The sequence below is a fragment of the Chionomys nivalis genome, chromosome 9, assembly GCF_950005125.1.
Source record: "Chionomys nivalis chromosome 9, mChiNiv1.1, whole genome shotgun sequence".
Lineage (NCBI taxonomy): Eukaryota > Metazoa > Chordata > Mammalia > Rodentia > Cricetidae > Chionomys > Chionomys nivalis.
This window is the reverse complement of record NC_080094.1, coordinates 20,321,774-20,338,522: the sequence shown is the minus strand read 5'-3', so window position 1 is coordinate 20,338,522 and position 16,749 is coordinate 20,321,774. Positions and strand designations below refer to the sequence as shown.

The 16,749-nt window shown below is 45.4% G+C and overlaps 1 protein-coding gene across 1 annotated transcript in view; it reads left to right on the top strand.

Moving 5' to 3' along the window:
- The window catches only part of Ctnnbl1 (catenin beta like 1), a 159,427-nt gene that overhangs the window by 73,890 nt on the left and 68,788 nt on the right, over positions 1–16,749 (top strand). The window contains exons 7-10 of the mRNA XM_057780723.1: positions 605–696; positions 8,875–8,947; positions 9,184–9,242; positions 10,630–10,778. Coding sequence (XP_057636706.1) covers positions 605–696; positions 8,875–8,947; positions 9,184–9,242; positions 10,630–10,778 — 373 coding nt within the window. The remainder of the gene's footprint in view (positions 1–604; positions 697–8,874; positions 8,948–9,183; positions 9,243–10,629; positions 10,779–16,749) is intronic.

The following is a 16,749-nucleotide window of genomic DNA, read 5'->3' as shown; positions in this document are numbered from 1 at the left end:
TAATTTTCCCATTAAGTCACACTTTGACTATCGTAGAAGATAGCAGGACCAATTACTTGCTTCCAGGAACTTAGCAGCTACCTCTGCCGGCGTGGCCTTTCCCCTTTGCACACATTATTTTGTTCAATTAAGAAGATCATGTTCACCTCCCTGACAGTGTCCTGGTTTCCACATGATTCAGAGGGCGGGGGTAGCGGGGGAGAACTAGAATGGAGAAGTTAGAAAGGCAGAGACTGCCTTGCCCCGGGTGGGGTCGTTCTGCCCTGTCTGTGACTGGCTGCAGACCTCTGGGACTAAGTGGGCCTTGGTAGGCCACTCTCCACCCCTCCTCATGCTCTCCTCCAGAATTGCTCTATTAGCATAAAAACCTGTCCCTCATCCCTTCTGTGAATTCCATCATTTTCAGTTATGACTTTTACTTGTAACATAACTTGAAGAAAAAAAAAAACATTGCAACTCCCTGGTTAATGTAAAAGTGACACAGCATCTGGCTAGGAGAAACGTAGGGAATTGGACGAAGAATAAAATGCCTGCTGCGGGAAGCAAGCCTGCCGCAGGTGGAAGCAGAGATGCCCCTCCCCAGTGACTGGTGTCTCTCTTGCAGCTATTGTGGAAAACATGGCAGAGTTTCGGCCGGAGATGTGCACAGAGGCTGCACAGCAGGGGCTCCTGCAGTGGCTGTTGAAGAGGCTGAAGGTAAGGGCACTGCCACTCACACATCTGGGCTCTGGGTGTGACTGGGGACAGGGTGTTGATGGAACCTGGCAGCCCTTGGCCATATGGTCTGGTCTGGGAAGCTTCTGGTCCCCTTTTTGTTGCTTATCTTCCCCTTCCCCCCTTTTTAAAAGATTTTTTTGAGTTCTGTTTCTTAAAACTATATATTATATATATTCTTTCAGTAATTTTCTGTACAGTGACCTTAAAAGAATTATTAATGTTTCCTTATGCAGATTGTTATTTCACTGAACTAATAATGAATGCCTAGTGTTCCACTGAAAAAAAATTATTCTTTTTTTTTTTTTTAAGATAGGGATTCATGGAGCCCAGGCTGGCCTGTAACTCAGCAGACTTTGAATTTCTAATCTTGCCTCTACTTTCCAAGTGCTGGGATTATAGGCCACCCTGCCCAATCTATGCAGGGGTGGGGATTGAGCCCAGGGCCTGTGCATGCTTAGCAACATCCCAACAACTGAGCTGCATCCCATCCTTAGCTCTCAATTTTAATTTAAATACTTCCATTCCCAAGTTTTGCCTATTGTAAGCAGTTTGCGGTGAGTATCACAGCCAGACACTCTTCTGATGCACTTATCTCGGCTTATCTGTGTGATAAACCCCAGAAGAGAAGTGGTCAGGTCAAAGGGTATCTGCATATCACTTGAGGTAGATGTTGCAAAGTTGTCACCTGCCAAGATTGTCCCACTTCTGTGAGAAGGTTCCTTGCTGCTCTCTTACAACATCAGACATTATCAAACTTAAGGTTCTTTTTACACTTGTAAGTGAAAACTGATGCTATGATGTTTTAATTTCGATCTTAAAGTCAAAGAACACATATGTTGGTTCTGGCTCTTTAAAGCCATTCACGGGCTCAGGGTAGTAGTTCAGTGGGTAACGAGACTGTACACACCTTTAATGGGAGCACATGGGAGGTGCAGGCAAAGGATCAGAAGTTCAAAGTGATCTTCTACATAGCAAGCTGCAGGCCAGCCTGGGCTATGTGAACCTGCCTCAAAACAATAATATAGCTGTCCATATACAATTTTTAGCTTCACATTTGTATCCTTTGTTCTCATGTCTATTGGGTTCATTCTATTTCTTAGCATGGTGTCACCACCTTTTTTTTTTTTTAACAATTAGTGCTATCCTGTAGAATAAATGAGAAAAGGAGGGCAAAGCTATTAGCTTGAGGCAGCAGCTTATATGTTACTGTGGTGGTCCTCAGCTAGCAAGGTAAGAAGGAACACTTGAGGAGGAGTGATTGTTGAAGTGATCGTGGCTTATCCAGAAAGTCTGGGATGTGTCAGGCCAGGCTCCTTCTCCTTGTCTTGGCAGGGTTAAGGGGAAGGCTCTGCCCTGACAGTCTAGGTCTTCTCCAGCCTTACTCACAGAACCATTGGTTCCCATTAACCTGCAGTGTAGACCCCCACACACCTATCAAAGGATGCTAAGGCCAGCTGGCCCTGTCAATGGAGACAGGCGCATTACCAGGAAGGGCTCAGTGCACGGAGCCCCCTGCAGGCCCTTTCCTCCTCCCACTTCAGCCTGTATCCAGCAGGCGGCTAGTTCATACACTGTCGTCTTTGCATTTCCCTTTGACTTCTGAGTCAGGATGTTCTTTGTCTTCAAACTGCACTTAATCCTTGTACATCCTTTCCCACCTGCTTCCTTAGTATTCAGTATGTGTTCCCCTTTTCTAAGCCTTTGGAACACTCAGGGAATGAGTGGTGGAGGAAGGAGAATCAAAACTGATACGGTGGGATGGGATGGATAGCGGGACCCTGGATTGCTGATGGAATTTATGGTCCCAAACTTAAAACACACAAAATTATCTTAACAGTGTTTCTCTCTGTGAAGTCGGGACAAGTTTTTTTCAGTTCCTTGGGACTTAATAATGAATTTAAGGATCATTCTTTAAAATTCCTCTGTCCTTTGAAGTGTGTTCAAACTTGCCATAATAACATTCTCTCTCTTGTTCTCTCTCACTCTCCCTGTCTCTTTCTCTTTGTCTCTGTTCCTCTGTCTCTTTCTCTCTTGCTCATTCTTCCTTTTTCTGGAATTGGTTATATAGGAAGAGAAATTGAGACCTTTGGGTGTTTAGTCTGAACGCCATTTGCTGTTTTAGCAAGCTATTATTGAGTTTTGCCTTAGGGCATAGAAATTTGTATAATCCTCAGGACAGGAATAGCCTTGGTGCTATCTAAAACCATTTTCAAGGTTTCCGGTATTTAAACATTAAATTGCTATGTGGTTATTTTACTGGGAAGCAAGTCCCCTTAGAATAGCCCTGTGCTGGGTGGAACATTTGGAATGTTCACAAAAGCGAGCCAGGCTGAAGGGTGAGGCCAGCAAGAAGCCATGAATTCTGAAGAGGCTTCATTCTGATTCCCCAGCCCAAGACAGTGGTGCATGTTGTGTTCTTCACCAGCGTCAGCCTTGGAGACAGCCCTAGCTGGCTATACCCGGAGCCTGCCTTCCCTTGGTAGCTTGTGGCTGCAGCCAGTGGTGCTTCACCTGCCTGGCCTGTTTTCTTTGGTGCTGTGAGGGCACTGAAGACTTGTGTGAGAGGGCCAGGGCCTTCAGCAGGGGTTGTGTTGAGATCACTAGTGCAGCTTTAAAAACATACCCCTGGACACAGCCCAGCTCTGCTGTCCTAGTTAGGTTACGTTGCTGGGATGAAACACCATGACCAAAAGCAACTTGGGGAGGGAAGGGTTAATTTGAATTATACCTCCACGTTGTAGTCCATACTGAAGGAAGCCAGGTTAGGACTCAACAGCAGGAAACCTGGAGGAGGCAGGAACTGATGCAGAGGCCATGGAGGGGTGCTGCTGACTGACTTGCTCTTCATGGCTTGCTCAGTCTGCTTTCTTATAGAACCCAGACCACCAGTCCAGGGGTGGCACCACCCACAATGGGCTGGGCTCTACCCATCAATCACCAATTAAAAAACCATCCTGCAGACTTACTTATAGCCTGGCCTTATGGAGGCTTTTCCTCACCTGAGGCTTTCTCCTCTCAATGACCACTTTGTTTCAACTTGATACAAACTAGCCAGCACATCCTGCATCTCAGGTTCCACTGTTAGTGTTCTAAAAATGTTGCTTGTGTGATTTTAGTGAACGCCCCGCTAAGATCTGCTGGGCTCTAGAAAGTGAAGCCTCTTTTCCATCCTTATCCTCCAGACTGCTACAGTGGAAAAGCTGCTTCGTGTTCAGTGGCTGTCCATCCACCTGCCGTGATGCACACTCCTCTGCTTCAGAGGCCACCTTCCTGCCTGCTTAAGGCCGCTTCTTGCTTAGTCTGGCCTTTTCAGTCCTCAGTCTGAAGTGTTCTCTTGTTACCTGTTGCATAGCTCCTTTGCTTATCCTTTGTACTAAAAATGTCAGTCTCTGTCTTGCTTATGTCCCTGTCTCTGCAGACACAGTACCTTTCTTCCTTCTGTATTTTTAAATATCCATAAACAGTGTGAGACAGCTTGAGTCCCTACTCTTTCATAGCCTGCACCGTTCTTAGACTTGAAAGGAAGTGTGTAAGCTGTGTTGTGGATTTGTAGCTAAAGGTCAAGACCTCCAGATACTAACTGCCTTGCCCAAACCGACCCGGGTGAAGCTCCAGAAGTTTTCTCATGGCCCCCCGTGGCACTGCTCTGCCTCCAGCCCATCCACCATTCTGGTTTCTGAAAATCGGCCCCTAATGGATTTCTCCTGGTTAGCACATCTGGATTCCAGCATTCATCCACAATTGTGCCACACATGGTGGGACACATTTCTTCATCTGGAAAGTAAAGGTGATCTCATCACCCAGCTGACTTCCTTCCCTCAGATATCCTAAATAGAAACCCCAGGCCTGGCTCTCTCTCCCATCTCCCTCAGTCTTTTCTTTTACAGCTCCTTACAGATTTTTAGATCCCCCCCAGCTGTACTTAATCTTTAAAGCTAGGTTGATGGGAAAAATCTCAGAGCTGAAATTCTAGAATCCTTGTTGGAGTAAACCCTCCATTTTGGCTGATGACCCATATTTATTTAGAGATCCTTCAGTAATTCTCACTGAGGGGCAGTGGTGGCAGGCATGTTAGATGCAGATTGTGTGCCACTTTGTGCTGGTAGCCTAGCAGCATGGTGCTTTTTTCATCCACCAAATGTCCCCTCTCTAACTTGTCCTGAGGAGGATGGGACCCATTGCAGAGAATGGTGTTAGGTGGATTAGTGAGTGAGCGGTGTCTATGGCAGGAGAGACATTGCATCGGTTTTTACACGGGCGCTGCAAGTGTTAGAATACCGTGTACTATTGAAAATAACACCCAAACCAGAAGCTTTCTAAAGAGTGAAGTTAGGGTTCCCACTGAGTTTCCAGTTAAATCAACACCCTAGGAACCATTGCTACATTCAGCACAAGCTGATCCATTCACAACTGGTCAAGTTAAGTGGCCAGTGTGACTGGCTGACGCAAGCTCCTCGGCCCCAGGTGACCGGAGGTTGCTTTGAATGTTGTAAGGGACTGGCAATGTGGCTGAACCCCACCCCCACCTGTGTTCAGGTGAACTACAGATGTAACCTCCAACATCTGGCTGCGGGTGGTAGCATAATTGTTTTCTACTTTCCGAAAAAGCAGCAGCAACTCACAAGGAGAAGTTTAATTTTATTCAGGGCTCGTCCATGAGTACAAACCTACGCTCGACTCTGCACTTCCTCTGACCGCTGGAGGACTTAGGATCGCCAGGCTCCTCGATGGAGGAACTCTGCCAGCTCCAAGTCCCCCTGGTTTACTATAATATTCAAGAGATGGTACCTGCCCAGTGGACTCTCCTGCTTCCTCATTCTGATGAAATTTCTTATTATTTGGCAGTTTATATCGTGGAATCCCTGGCTGAGATTCAAACAGAAGTTGTTTCCTTGGTACGTTTTATCTTTGGCTAGGCATGAAGGGTTAGTCTCTCTCCTTCCACCTGCCCAGCTTCCCATTCATTACTGCGTTTTCCCCAGCTGGGGCTGACTTTCATGTATTAACTGCGCAGCGCATGTGAAATACTCTTTAGGTCCGTGCATGTGTGTCTCTGGTCCACATAAACAGCTCTGCTGAAAGCATGCGGCTGTCCCCATGAAAGAGGGTTGGGTGGGAGAGCCTGGAAGCTAGGCCTGGGTCTCTCCAAAGCAGCCTCCTCTTGCCAAGCTGCCTCAGACTGGTTCCACATTGCAGCTCAGGACTGGGAGCACTCATGTCTAAACATTTTGGTTTCTTGATTAGATCTCTCCTTTGTGCCAATTTCTCAGTAAGAGAGCTTCTGTTTTAAGGAAAAGGTGATAGAATTCTGGTTTGGGTTGTGTTTTTAAACTTTGCGTGAACTGGAGATTCCTTATGGTGGCAGGGAGCAGGAGCTGGAGCTCTCCTGAACAACTGGAGTAGAGCACGCAGTGCTGGGCGCTTGTTAAGAGTGCTCATTCGGCACAGATCATTTAATGCAGCCACCTCGGAAGGAAGACATGGCCATGTAGGAGACCTTGGGTTAGAGAGCAGAGTCATTGCCCGAGAGCCTGTCATGGTGGTAATTAGAGCTGAGATGCTAACGCACACATTCTGAGTCCAGGCCAGGAGCCACAGTCCACACTGTGCCTCAGATGATTTCCTATTACCCTGCGTGGTTAGTACAGTAACTCTGCAGAGAAGGGTTTTGTTTTGTTTTTTTTTTTTAAGAATGTATTACATGTTTGCTTACTTATTTATGTGCACGTGCACACCACAGTCTACATGTAGAGGTCAGGGGACAACTTGCTGGATCCTTTCTCTCCTTCCACTATGTGGGTCCAGGGATCAAAATCAGGTTTCAGACTTCGTGGCAAGTACCCCTAACTGCTATCCCAGGAATATTGTTTTAATTTCCATTTTACAGGTGGAGAAACAGACGAAGAACTTTACTTGGGTCATAGATCTTGTTACTGGTTCTTGGTGTTCTTGTTGTCTCAGTAATTTTGTTTTTACCATGATAGTTTATTAGGTAGTTAGATACAGAGGGCTTATTGTGTATCAATATCCTAGCAATTCAATAGCTATTTGAAGGGAAAACACTCATACATCAGGAAAAAACATCATAGATTTCATCTTAAGTGCTCCAGTCACTACTAATGGAATGTTTCCTCCTCATGTACTCTTCACTGATTTTCATATAGCGACTACCAAACCTAGCTTCACAAAGATATGATGTCATAGCTGGGCAGTGATGGCGCACACCTTTAATCCCAGCACTTGAGAAGCAGAGGCAGGCAGATCTCTGTGAGTTCGAGGCCAGCCTGGTCTACAGAGTGAGTTCCAGGACAGGCTCCAAAGCTGCACAGAGAAACCCTGTCACAAAACAAAACAAAAGGTATGATGTCATTACAAGAAAAGAGCCTTGAGCTGAAGTGTGCAGAGCCCCACAGCTGTCAGGTGTCATCTGCTTTTCACTGAAAATCTCAGCATAGTCTGAGGTGAATTCAATTCCTCAGCTCAATTTGGAAACGCCAGACTTTGTAGCACATAGGTAGTGGCAAGTTCTGTAAATTCTGTTATGGAGAACAGGGATCACCTCTGTTGCCTGTGGTGTTTACTTTATCTCACATATAGCAGGGGCCCAGTAATTGTTATTGAACGGAAGAGAAAGACTCCCTCTTAACCTTGAGGCAGAAGTTTATAAAATACACTAAAGGACAAGAGGCATGGAAGCCCAGAAAGACCATTGATGTGGTGGCCTAGTCATTGGCCTTCTTTCATTTAAAGGTGCCTTGTTTCAAAATACTCTTGCTTTTGAAAAGCTACATGTAAGTGACGCCATTAAAATTATTTAAAAGCTAATTGCAACACTGGAGGCTTAAGTCATTTGAGTAAAAGACTTTATTTTTTTTTTTTTTAAAGAAGCCTCGATTTGGACAGAAATGGCCACTGCTTGACTTTCCACTGTTTTGAGATTATAAAACCATCTTTCTTCAGGTAGACATATCATGAACTGTACTTAAGCTTTGACTGTTACACAGATTTCTTAAAATAAGGCCTCCAGCTTGCCAGGGGGCATACTGTACAGCCAGCATGTGTACGGCCTTGCACTTACGGCTCTTTTAACCCGAGATGGGTCAGATGCAGCCGCCCTCCTGAAACCCTGTGGGGTGCACTTTGGCTTAATGAGGAAGATGTGCACAGAAAACTGAAAGGGTTCTGGCTATTTCTTGATTAGATATCGCTGCTCTTCTTTCTTAAGTACAAAATCAGTGTTCAAACAACCTGTGAATGGCGAGAGTGATGGAGTGCTAGCTTCAGTGTGAGCACGTGCCCTGCCCTCCGCAGCCACAGAAATTATTTGTTCTGTCAAAACCTTGACTGCAAAGCAGGAGTTGTGCTGACTAAAGTCATTGTCTGTGTGCCTGCCTCTCAAGGAGCTGGCTCCCACAAATAACTCCAGTGAGCCTTGCGCCATTAACCAACGGTGCCATAGATGGCGCCATGTTGAAGTCTTGCAGCTGAAGTAAGTAGACAGCCATGAAAGACCGTCTCTGCAGTGGACATGTCCCCTCTGAATCTTCAAGCTGCAGAGCACACAGCAGGGGAAGAATTGTGGGTAGTAATTTAGGTATTAAAATATTAACACATTTTTGCATATTTAATGTGGTTTCCTTTTTAAATAGTAGGCAGATTATGGCCTACAAGCAGATAGGTTTATGGTTTCAAATTAAATTTTAAACATTAAAAAAATTCCAAAAGGAGCTACTTCATTATAAATATTTTTAGCTAATCTGAACAAGAACTTGCTTTCTTCTCAACCTCTGTGATCATGTATCAGCTAGTTTACAGCCTCATTTTGTGGTTATAACTTGTAAATTGGAATTTCATACATTTTACTCTTAAAAGTTCAAACTTTCTCTTATTTGCCTTGGGCACACACAGTCTCTGGACTTAAAATATGGGCAACAAGGTAGGCTCCATGGAGGAGGGTACATTAAACATGCTGTGTAGGGCTACTGTGACCATCCTTCAAATACTATGGAATACCTGTGTCTAGTCTCTGAGAGCAGCAAGGTGATGTTCTCCCTTAACCTGCCTTTCCTTTAACTTCCTCGTCTCTAGTGGACGAACAGTTTGCCTTAGAAAGGGAGCAAGATGCCTCAATGGCTTTCTTATTCCTGTTTGCTACAGGCCAAGATGCCCTTCGATGCCAACAAGCTGTACTGCAGTGAAGTGCTGGCCATCCTGCTCCAGGACAATGATGGTGAGCTCCCTTCTATAGAGCCAGGGCCCGGCTGGGATCCACGCTAGGATCCTCCTAGCTGGTGAACTTGGCCTTCGGCATCGCCTGGATTCTCCACTTGCTCTCTGTGCAGCTTTTGTGCTTTGTCAAGCTGTATGAAGCTGTATTGATTTTGTTGGCTGATGGATCAGTGGTGACGGCTTTAAAATCTGACAGTTGCCTTCATTTTTTTTTCTTCTCTATTTTCCTTCTTTTAGAAAACAGGGAGCTGCTGGGGGAGCTGGACGGGATCGATGTGCTTCTGCAGCAGTTATCCGTGAGTAATCTTTCTGCTTCCTGGAGCCAGGAAGGGCCATGCCCGCTGTGAGTGGGTGGAGCTAGGCACATGGGAAGGAACAGCCACATGGCACACCAAGGCAGGCTGGAGGTCACACTGGTGGCACAAGATTTGCCTCCTTTTCTTAGTCACTGGTTCTTTCTGACCAAGTGTTACCATGAACCTGGTGCAGCCTTTCCTGACTGTTCACCCAAAGGCAGCGAGCTGTCCTCTGTGTCTCTGGGCCAGAAGGAGGCAGTTATGTTCATCTGTCTTGCTCCCAACATTCTCCTCCTTCCCCTTTGATTCTCCCCTAAAGGAGTCTGCTCATTTAGGCTCCAGATGAGCTCAGGGAGAGCCGCTTCCAGCACAGTGGGCTTGAGGTCATGGGGACAGTAGAGATGGTTGTGGCACTGCAGGCAGGAGTGAGAAATTGGAAACTGCCATTTGCTCGATGAAAGAAATGTAAATCTAGTTGAAATGTTATCCTGCTGGCATTCTGGAAATGCCGTCAAGATTTCTCCTAACAAACCTCATCTGTGTTATTCCAAAACAGCACTGAAAATAGATCATTTGGATACAGGCTGGAGAGTGTTGAGTGTCTGGTCTGGCAGTTTGCATACAGCTTCCCTGCGGTGCCAGCCCAGAGTGACTTGGACTCCCCCCTAAAAATAGAGCTTTGTAGTGTGAAGCTGTTTCTAGTCCCCACGAGGCGCTCGGGCCCTATCCTGTGCAATCACTGATGGTAGATGTACGGGACCGCCTGCCCAGCTCAGAGGCTCTCCCAGCCTTTGCTCAGCTCTAGCATGCAGAACTGCCCAGATCCTCCCACTCCCAGGATTTTGAGCCCCTACTCCAGAATGAGGGGGTTCAGCAGAAGCACCTCTTCACATGAGATGGGATTGGCTCCTCTGTGTTGTGGACACATTAGAAGGAAAGGAGAGCTAGTGGGTTAGACTCTGCAGGAGCAAGGATGTGGGGTTCTCTGCCAGAAATGGTTTTGGACCTGAACTATGATTTCAGAGGTGTCCCCTGTCTCTATTTCACTGTGTGTGACCTTTATAGACTTGTCCGTTTCTGTCATATTTCACAGTGGAAGAGGGTTGAGGGTGCTGTTTTATTTTGTTGATCTGCCTCCTTGAAGCTGTCAGTCACTCATGGACCCAGTGCTCAGCTAAGTGTTATGTGAACTGGTTTATATATATTTAGTGCCCACAGATCAGAAAACTCGATTTCACTAAACTGGGACCTAGCAAGAGCTTCATTGTAGAGTTAGTTCTGTTTCCTTGGTGGGGTTTTCACAACAGACAGACTTTGGAAATTGTGGGATGGTGACTGATGAAGTGGCATTTGTTGATGGCTCCTTTTTGCTCTTGTTGCTTGGCAGGTGTTTAAAAGGCATAACCCCAGCACAGCGGAGGAGCAGGAGATGATGGAGAACCTGTTTGATGCGCTCTGCTCCTGCCTGATGCTCAGCTCCAATCGCGAGCGCTTCTTGAAGGGCGAGGGCCTTCAGCTCATGAACCTCATGCTCAGGTTTGCTTCCAGGCCCACTTGTCAGTGTGCCTCCGCTCCTCACTGGTGCCTGTCTGTTTGCCCCGCGCTGCTAGCCTGGATTTAGGATGTGTAGCTGTGGTCCTTTAGTCCTTGAGTTTCCCATTCATCCCAAATGATGTTCATTTGGGGATGTCTTCTAAATGTGTCTGATCTGTTCTGAAATGAGGGTGGTGGGTAAGGATGTGTGTTATTTGTTTTCTGGGGTCAGTTGGTAATATGGCCGCTGCCTGGAAGGGTCATGTCTTTCTTCCTTCTTTTGTTCTGTTGGTTTTGGGAAAAGTTAAGCATTACTTTCTAAACCAGTGGTTCTCAACTTTCCTAATGCTGTGACTCTTTAATATAGTTAGTTCTTAATGTTGTAGTAACCCCAACCATAAAATTATTTTTGATGCTACTTCATAACTATTAATTTTGCTACTGCTAGGAATCATAATGTAAGCATCTGATATGCAAAGTATCTATATGTGACCCCTTTGGCAGTCGTGACCCGCAGGTCAAGAACTACTGTTCTGATCTTAGGTTTGTTCATTTCTAAACTTAGCTCAGTTTTCTCTGTATCCTCCATAGACCTCTCTATCTATATTTCTGCTGCTGACAGCAAAATATTTATTTTTATTCATTCAGTAATAAATTGTGCGTGTGCTGTAAGCCCAAGCACAGGGAGTGTGAACATGTGAAGGGTGTTAGAACTTCAGGTTAGTGCTTTCTTCAGTGTAGCTTTTATTCTGCTCCATTCCTTTAAAGATAACACTGCTTCACCCTCTCAGTTACTCCACAAGATCTTAAAGTTGGAAACAAAAGGGGAAGTGCTTTTTTTCGATAACTTTTATTGAGAAATGTGGTCAAGAGAATGTTTGATCCTGAGAAGGAAACTAGAGTTTCTGAGGAGGTAACGAGAGTGGAGTATCACTTAGGGACAGCTTTTGAAACTGAGAGATGCTGGGCAGCGTTCTGATTTTCGTGGAAGCATGGGACTGAGCCAGGGTCGGTCATCTTGAAACCTCTACTCATGTGCAGTAGCAGCTCTGAACAAAGATATGTCGGTGAAAATTTGACATATATTTATCAAGTGTAATTTAAACTGTAGACATTCAGTCTGTGTTCTGCTAGTTAAGTGTCAGAAGCTAAGATGCCCACTCTGTCCCCCAAGCATAGTCTATCTTTGGGTGGATATTGTCTTCTAGGTTTTGTTGTTTTATTTTTTATTGTTATTTTGGTGGGTGTTCTTGTTTGTTTGTTTTGACATTTTAATCCTGTCACACCCTAATGTTCATATATATATATATATATATATATATATATAACTTAACATGGGATTTGTCATTCTGTGACTTAATCTTCATGAGAATGCAGTAACTACTTCAGGAACACAGGCGACATACTTAAAGCATTCTTCTGTTGTTGACACTAAGGTCATTTCTATTGTTTCATTATCATAACAAACTCCACAATGACCAGTTTTGTGTTTTAAATGATTTGGGGTTTATCAGTATCCGTATCTCTAAAATCCCCTTTCTGTAAAAGGCTTGTGGAGGGCTGAGGTATATCTGTCATCCAGTGTGTCCTAGACCTTGGACTGACTGAAAATCTTCTTTTGAGAAACTGGCTTTTAAAAGCAAATTTTTTTTTTTTTAAAGTGCGGAGAGAGTTACAGGAATTACTCAGCAGCCTGTATTGTTGAGCTGATTCTGGCTTTCCTTTCCTGAGATTGTCGCCCGTCCTCTATTGACATGACCACTGTCTCTGAAGCAATGGCATGCCAAGCATTTAGCTTTCTGGGTGTTCTAAGCTAAAGCTCCACTCTACAGGGACTTTCCCCTAAGCTTCTTACAGGTTTGAACTGCCAGTATCCGTGGATGGTTGAGTGCAGACCCGAGTGGTGAATTCCTGCAGCATATGGCCCCGCAATGTGTAGCAGTGGGGAGCTGAATAAATAACAAGAAACATGGATTATTCAGAGAGGAAGCTGAGGTTCTGGGAGGCCAATTAAAGACCTCTAAAGGACCCAAGCCAGAGCCCGCACCTCTCGGATCCACCTCTGTTTCCAGTGCTGAAGTTGCTGGGATTCCATCTTTGGAATTAATTAGCAGTATCCACAGACTCAGCATTCCCTTCTGGCTCTTGTTCCATGCTCCTTGTTTCCTCCTTCAGACTTCCAAATGGAAAGTTTGCTGGGAAGGAAAATTTTTCCCAGTTATATTCAAGTTGTCCTCTGTCTAGAGAAACTCCATTCAAAACTAGGGTACCAGAACACTAGAAGGGCAGGAATCTTTCTGTGGTTCCATTGCCCCTGGATATGAATTTTCACTTTATTCCATCAGTCTCTAGACTCCTGGGAGAGGCCGACTTGCACAGAAGGTAGTCTATGGGGTAGGTGGGAGGTTGGGCTTTGGAGTTGAGGTGATACGGACTTGGGACACAGGCCTCTTGTCTACAAGCTCTGGGTATTTGTTGAGTTGCTTTAAATTTTCTGCCTCTGACCTTTATTTTCTTACTTATTTTTATGAAAAGTAGGGGAAATAGTACTAAATTTTCAAGGATTTTGTGGGACCCAAATTTTATAAAGTTGGGCCATTCTAGAGCTGCTGACACATTGATGAGGTGCTATGTTAACTGTATGTAAGTGCTAGGCCTATATGGTAAGGTGCTATGTTAACTGTATGTAAGTGCTGTGTTAACTGTATGTAAGTGCTAGGCCTACATGGTAAGGTGCTATGTTAACTGTATGTAAGTGCTAGGCCTACATGGTAAGGTGCTATGTTAACTGTATGTAAGTGCTAGGCGTACATGGCAAGCAAGACGAGATTCCTGCCTTTAAGAAATTAGAGGCATCTGGGTGGTGCTGGCAGCATGCACCTTTAATCCCAAAACTCAGGAGGCAGAGGCAGAGTTTGAGGCCAGCCTGGTCTACAGAGTGAGTTCCAGGACAGCCAGGGTTATACAGAGAAATCTGTCTTGAAAAACAGAACAAAACAAGGAAGGAAGAAAAGAAAGAGGTTAGTGAGAAAGACAGACACTGAGTAATTAATATAACCCAGTGTGATAACTATTAAAAGGAACAGTTTTTCACATATATACTTAGGAAAGTTTTTAAATTTCTGACTATAGATAAGCAAGGATCACCAGCAAGGTGGTTATTTATGCACATGAACAGGCATACATGCTCATGCACACACACATGTACACTTGTGCACACACACACTCACTCTTGCTCTTACCAAGACTATTTGAGATGCTATAACATTTCATTATTTCCTCTGATAATACCCTTGGTGTTTATGATTAAATCTCATGATGCAGCCTTCTTCTGCCCATGACACTCTCAGCCTGATCTTCTGCCCTCTTCATTTCTGGATGTGGAACCCTTGGTTCTCTGTGCCAGATACCACTGAATATCCAGCATGTTTATCTGAGTCTCCAACTGAACGGTAGGCTTTTTTTTTTTTTTTTCCTTTTTGAAACTGTGTAGCCCTGGCAAATCTGGAACTCACAGAGATCTACCTTTCTCTGCCTCCCAAGTTCTGAGATTTAAGGCATGCACCATCATACCTAGCTTGGGCTGTGAGCTTCTGAGAGCAGGGATTCACTCTTCTCCTATACAACAACAGATATACATTGACTTTCAACTCATCTTCTCTGCATGAGCCAGAAAATCTGTCCAGAGAATCTGTGGATGTTCTTACTGTTTAATGCCACTGATGCAGAATTTCTAACAGACTCCACAGACAGACCTCAGAGAGGAGAGGAACTTGTTTAAAGACCGCGGAGTGCATGTTCTGCCTCTTCCCAGAAGTGGTGTTTAGCCCAGGTCTTCCCTGCCCTCTTTAAGAAGATGAAGAGCACAGAATGGCCTGTAGGGTGTTTGTGATACTGATCCTCAGGGTTCAGAAGACCAAGATGCAAGGCAGCTCCAGTCTCCACCTGTGCCTATAAAACCAGCACAGGTTCTAGCTTTGACCACTGTGGGCCTTGAGTCCTCCTGGGCTGTAGATTGGGTGGCATTTCCTGCCTTCCATTCTGCTCCAGGTGCAAGGCAGCCTTCAACAGATGTTGTTGAGACCGGGCTCTCGCTCCACCCACTTTTCACCTCTCAGGCCTTTGTCTTCTTCCCCTTACTACCCAGGGCCATTTGAGTGGTCAGGTGTCTTTTCTTCATTCCTGTGCTGTCTGAGTTTCACAGCACTTGACAGAATGGGGGACGGGGGCAGCTATTTTTGTGTGTTTTTGCGCTTCCTCACTGGCAAAGAACAAATGAAGACATTTTGGAAAAGAAGAAAAGATTGTTGCGGTCATATTTGAGAGTGAGTCTCATGCTGTGATAGAAGCAGCAGGCAACCGTCCTATCCTAAAGGAGCCACAAGGAAAGAAAGAGAAAGCAGATTTCCTATGTGGTCCCATAGCTGTTAGCAGAGCACAAAAAATGGGGTAGGGCAAAAGGTGCAGAGGCTCTGGGCAGTACCCAGTATGACACCAACAGGAAGGGAGAAGTGGCTCTAATATAGAGGTGTGCCGTGCCTGGCCTCCATCTTGCTCTAAGAATTGAGAGCAATGGCAGAAGATATAAGATAGCCTTTGGTGGTCAGAGAAGATGTAGGATAGCCTTTGGTGGTCAGAGAGGGTGTGGGGGGTAGCCTTGGGTAAGCAGAGCTGTGGGGTCTTTGGTGAGCAGAGAAGGTGTGGAGTGGCCAGGAGAAGAAATGTGGTAGGAATATGAGCTGAGTATTATTTTACATAGTGAAAAAAAAATTCAGAGCTGGGTGTAATGGCAAATGCCTTTAATCCCAGCACTTGAGAGGCAGAGACCCTGAGTTTGAGGCCAGCCTGGTTTATAGAGTGAGTTCCAGGATAGCCAGGGCTAGACAGAGAAACACTGTCTCAAAATACTTTTTTTTTTTCCAAAATACTTTCTAAAAAGGGAGGGAGAGATAAGGTTCAGAGGAGTTGCAGCTTATTGTACTGTTAGGAATGTGATGGAATCAGCGGCCAGTCTGTAGAATTATATACTGTTTGGAATGTGGCAGAACATGAAGGTGGTGCTGTAGCTGCCCCAGATGCCCTGAATAAGATGGATCTGCTGTTTCCTCCTTCGTCCCCACAGATGTCTCTCTCTAGTGAGATGGGCTGCTACAAATAGAAGAATCCAATAGATCTGGGTTAATTTTAGCCTGTGCTCCAAACCGTCTTCATGCACCACCAGCAGGCACTCTTTTCCAGCGTGTCCTTGTATGAGTTCGGTGCCCTTTAAGAACTGCAAAGCCGGTGGGACAGGAAGAATTACATTGTCAGTTTCCTTGAAAATGTTGACATGAGGCTTATTACTTCTGTTGTAAGCCTTGTTCCAGTTAGAAAGAGAGGAGACCACCGTGCTCCCCAGAGATGTGTTCAGTGCAGCCTGGGTTGTGTAGCAGAAACACAGTGAGCCCATCATGGTTATTAACTGTAAAGGCAGAAAGAGGAGCAGAGCGACACAGTCATCCAGGAGTTGCTGTTCTTGTTCGGTTGCTTTTGGCTCTGAGGTTTTTCAGTAAGGTTTTCCTTACTCAAGAATGTGACAGAGAGCATGATGTCATCATCTGCAGGGTGGAGCTCAGCGGGCCCACTGACCAAGGCTTGTGGCCAGGTAGGTGGGCAGAGCGGATAGCCTGGACCCTGGTGTTTCCTCCCTGCTCTGGTCTCTGCTCTCTTGTTGCTTTGTTCTTAAAGAACATGTGAAGGTCTGGACCACTTTGCATTTTGATTCTCGTCCTTCACTGTGTCTTCTCCAGCCTCCAGTCTCTCAGGGTCAGGCAGAAGAGAGCACTCACAGGCCTGGAGGGCAGCTGTGCAGTTGTGGGGCTGAAAATAGTCCGTGTTCTGAGCTGTGTATACACACAGTGGACTTGTTTGTGTGTTGTGTCGTCCCCACCCCCCAGCCGAATATCAGTGTTCTGTCTTAGATGGAGCCCAGTAG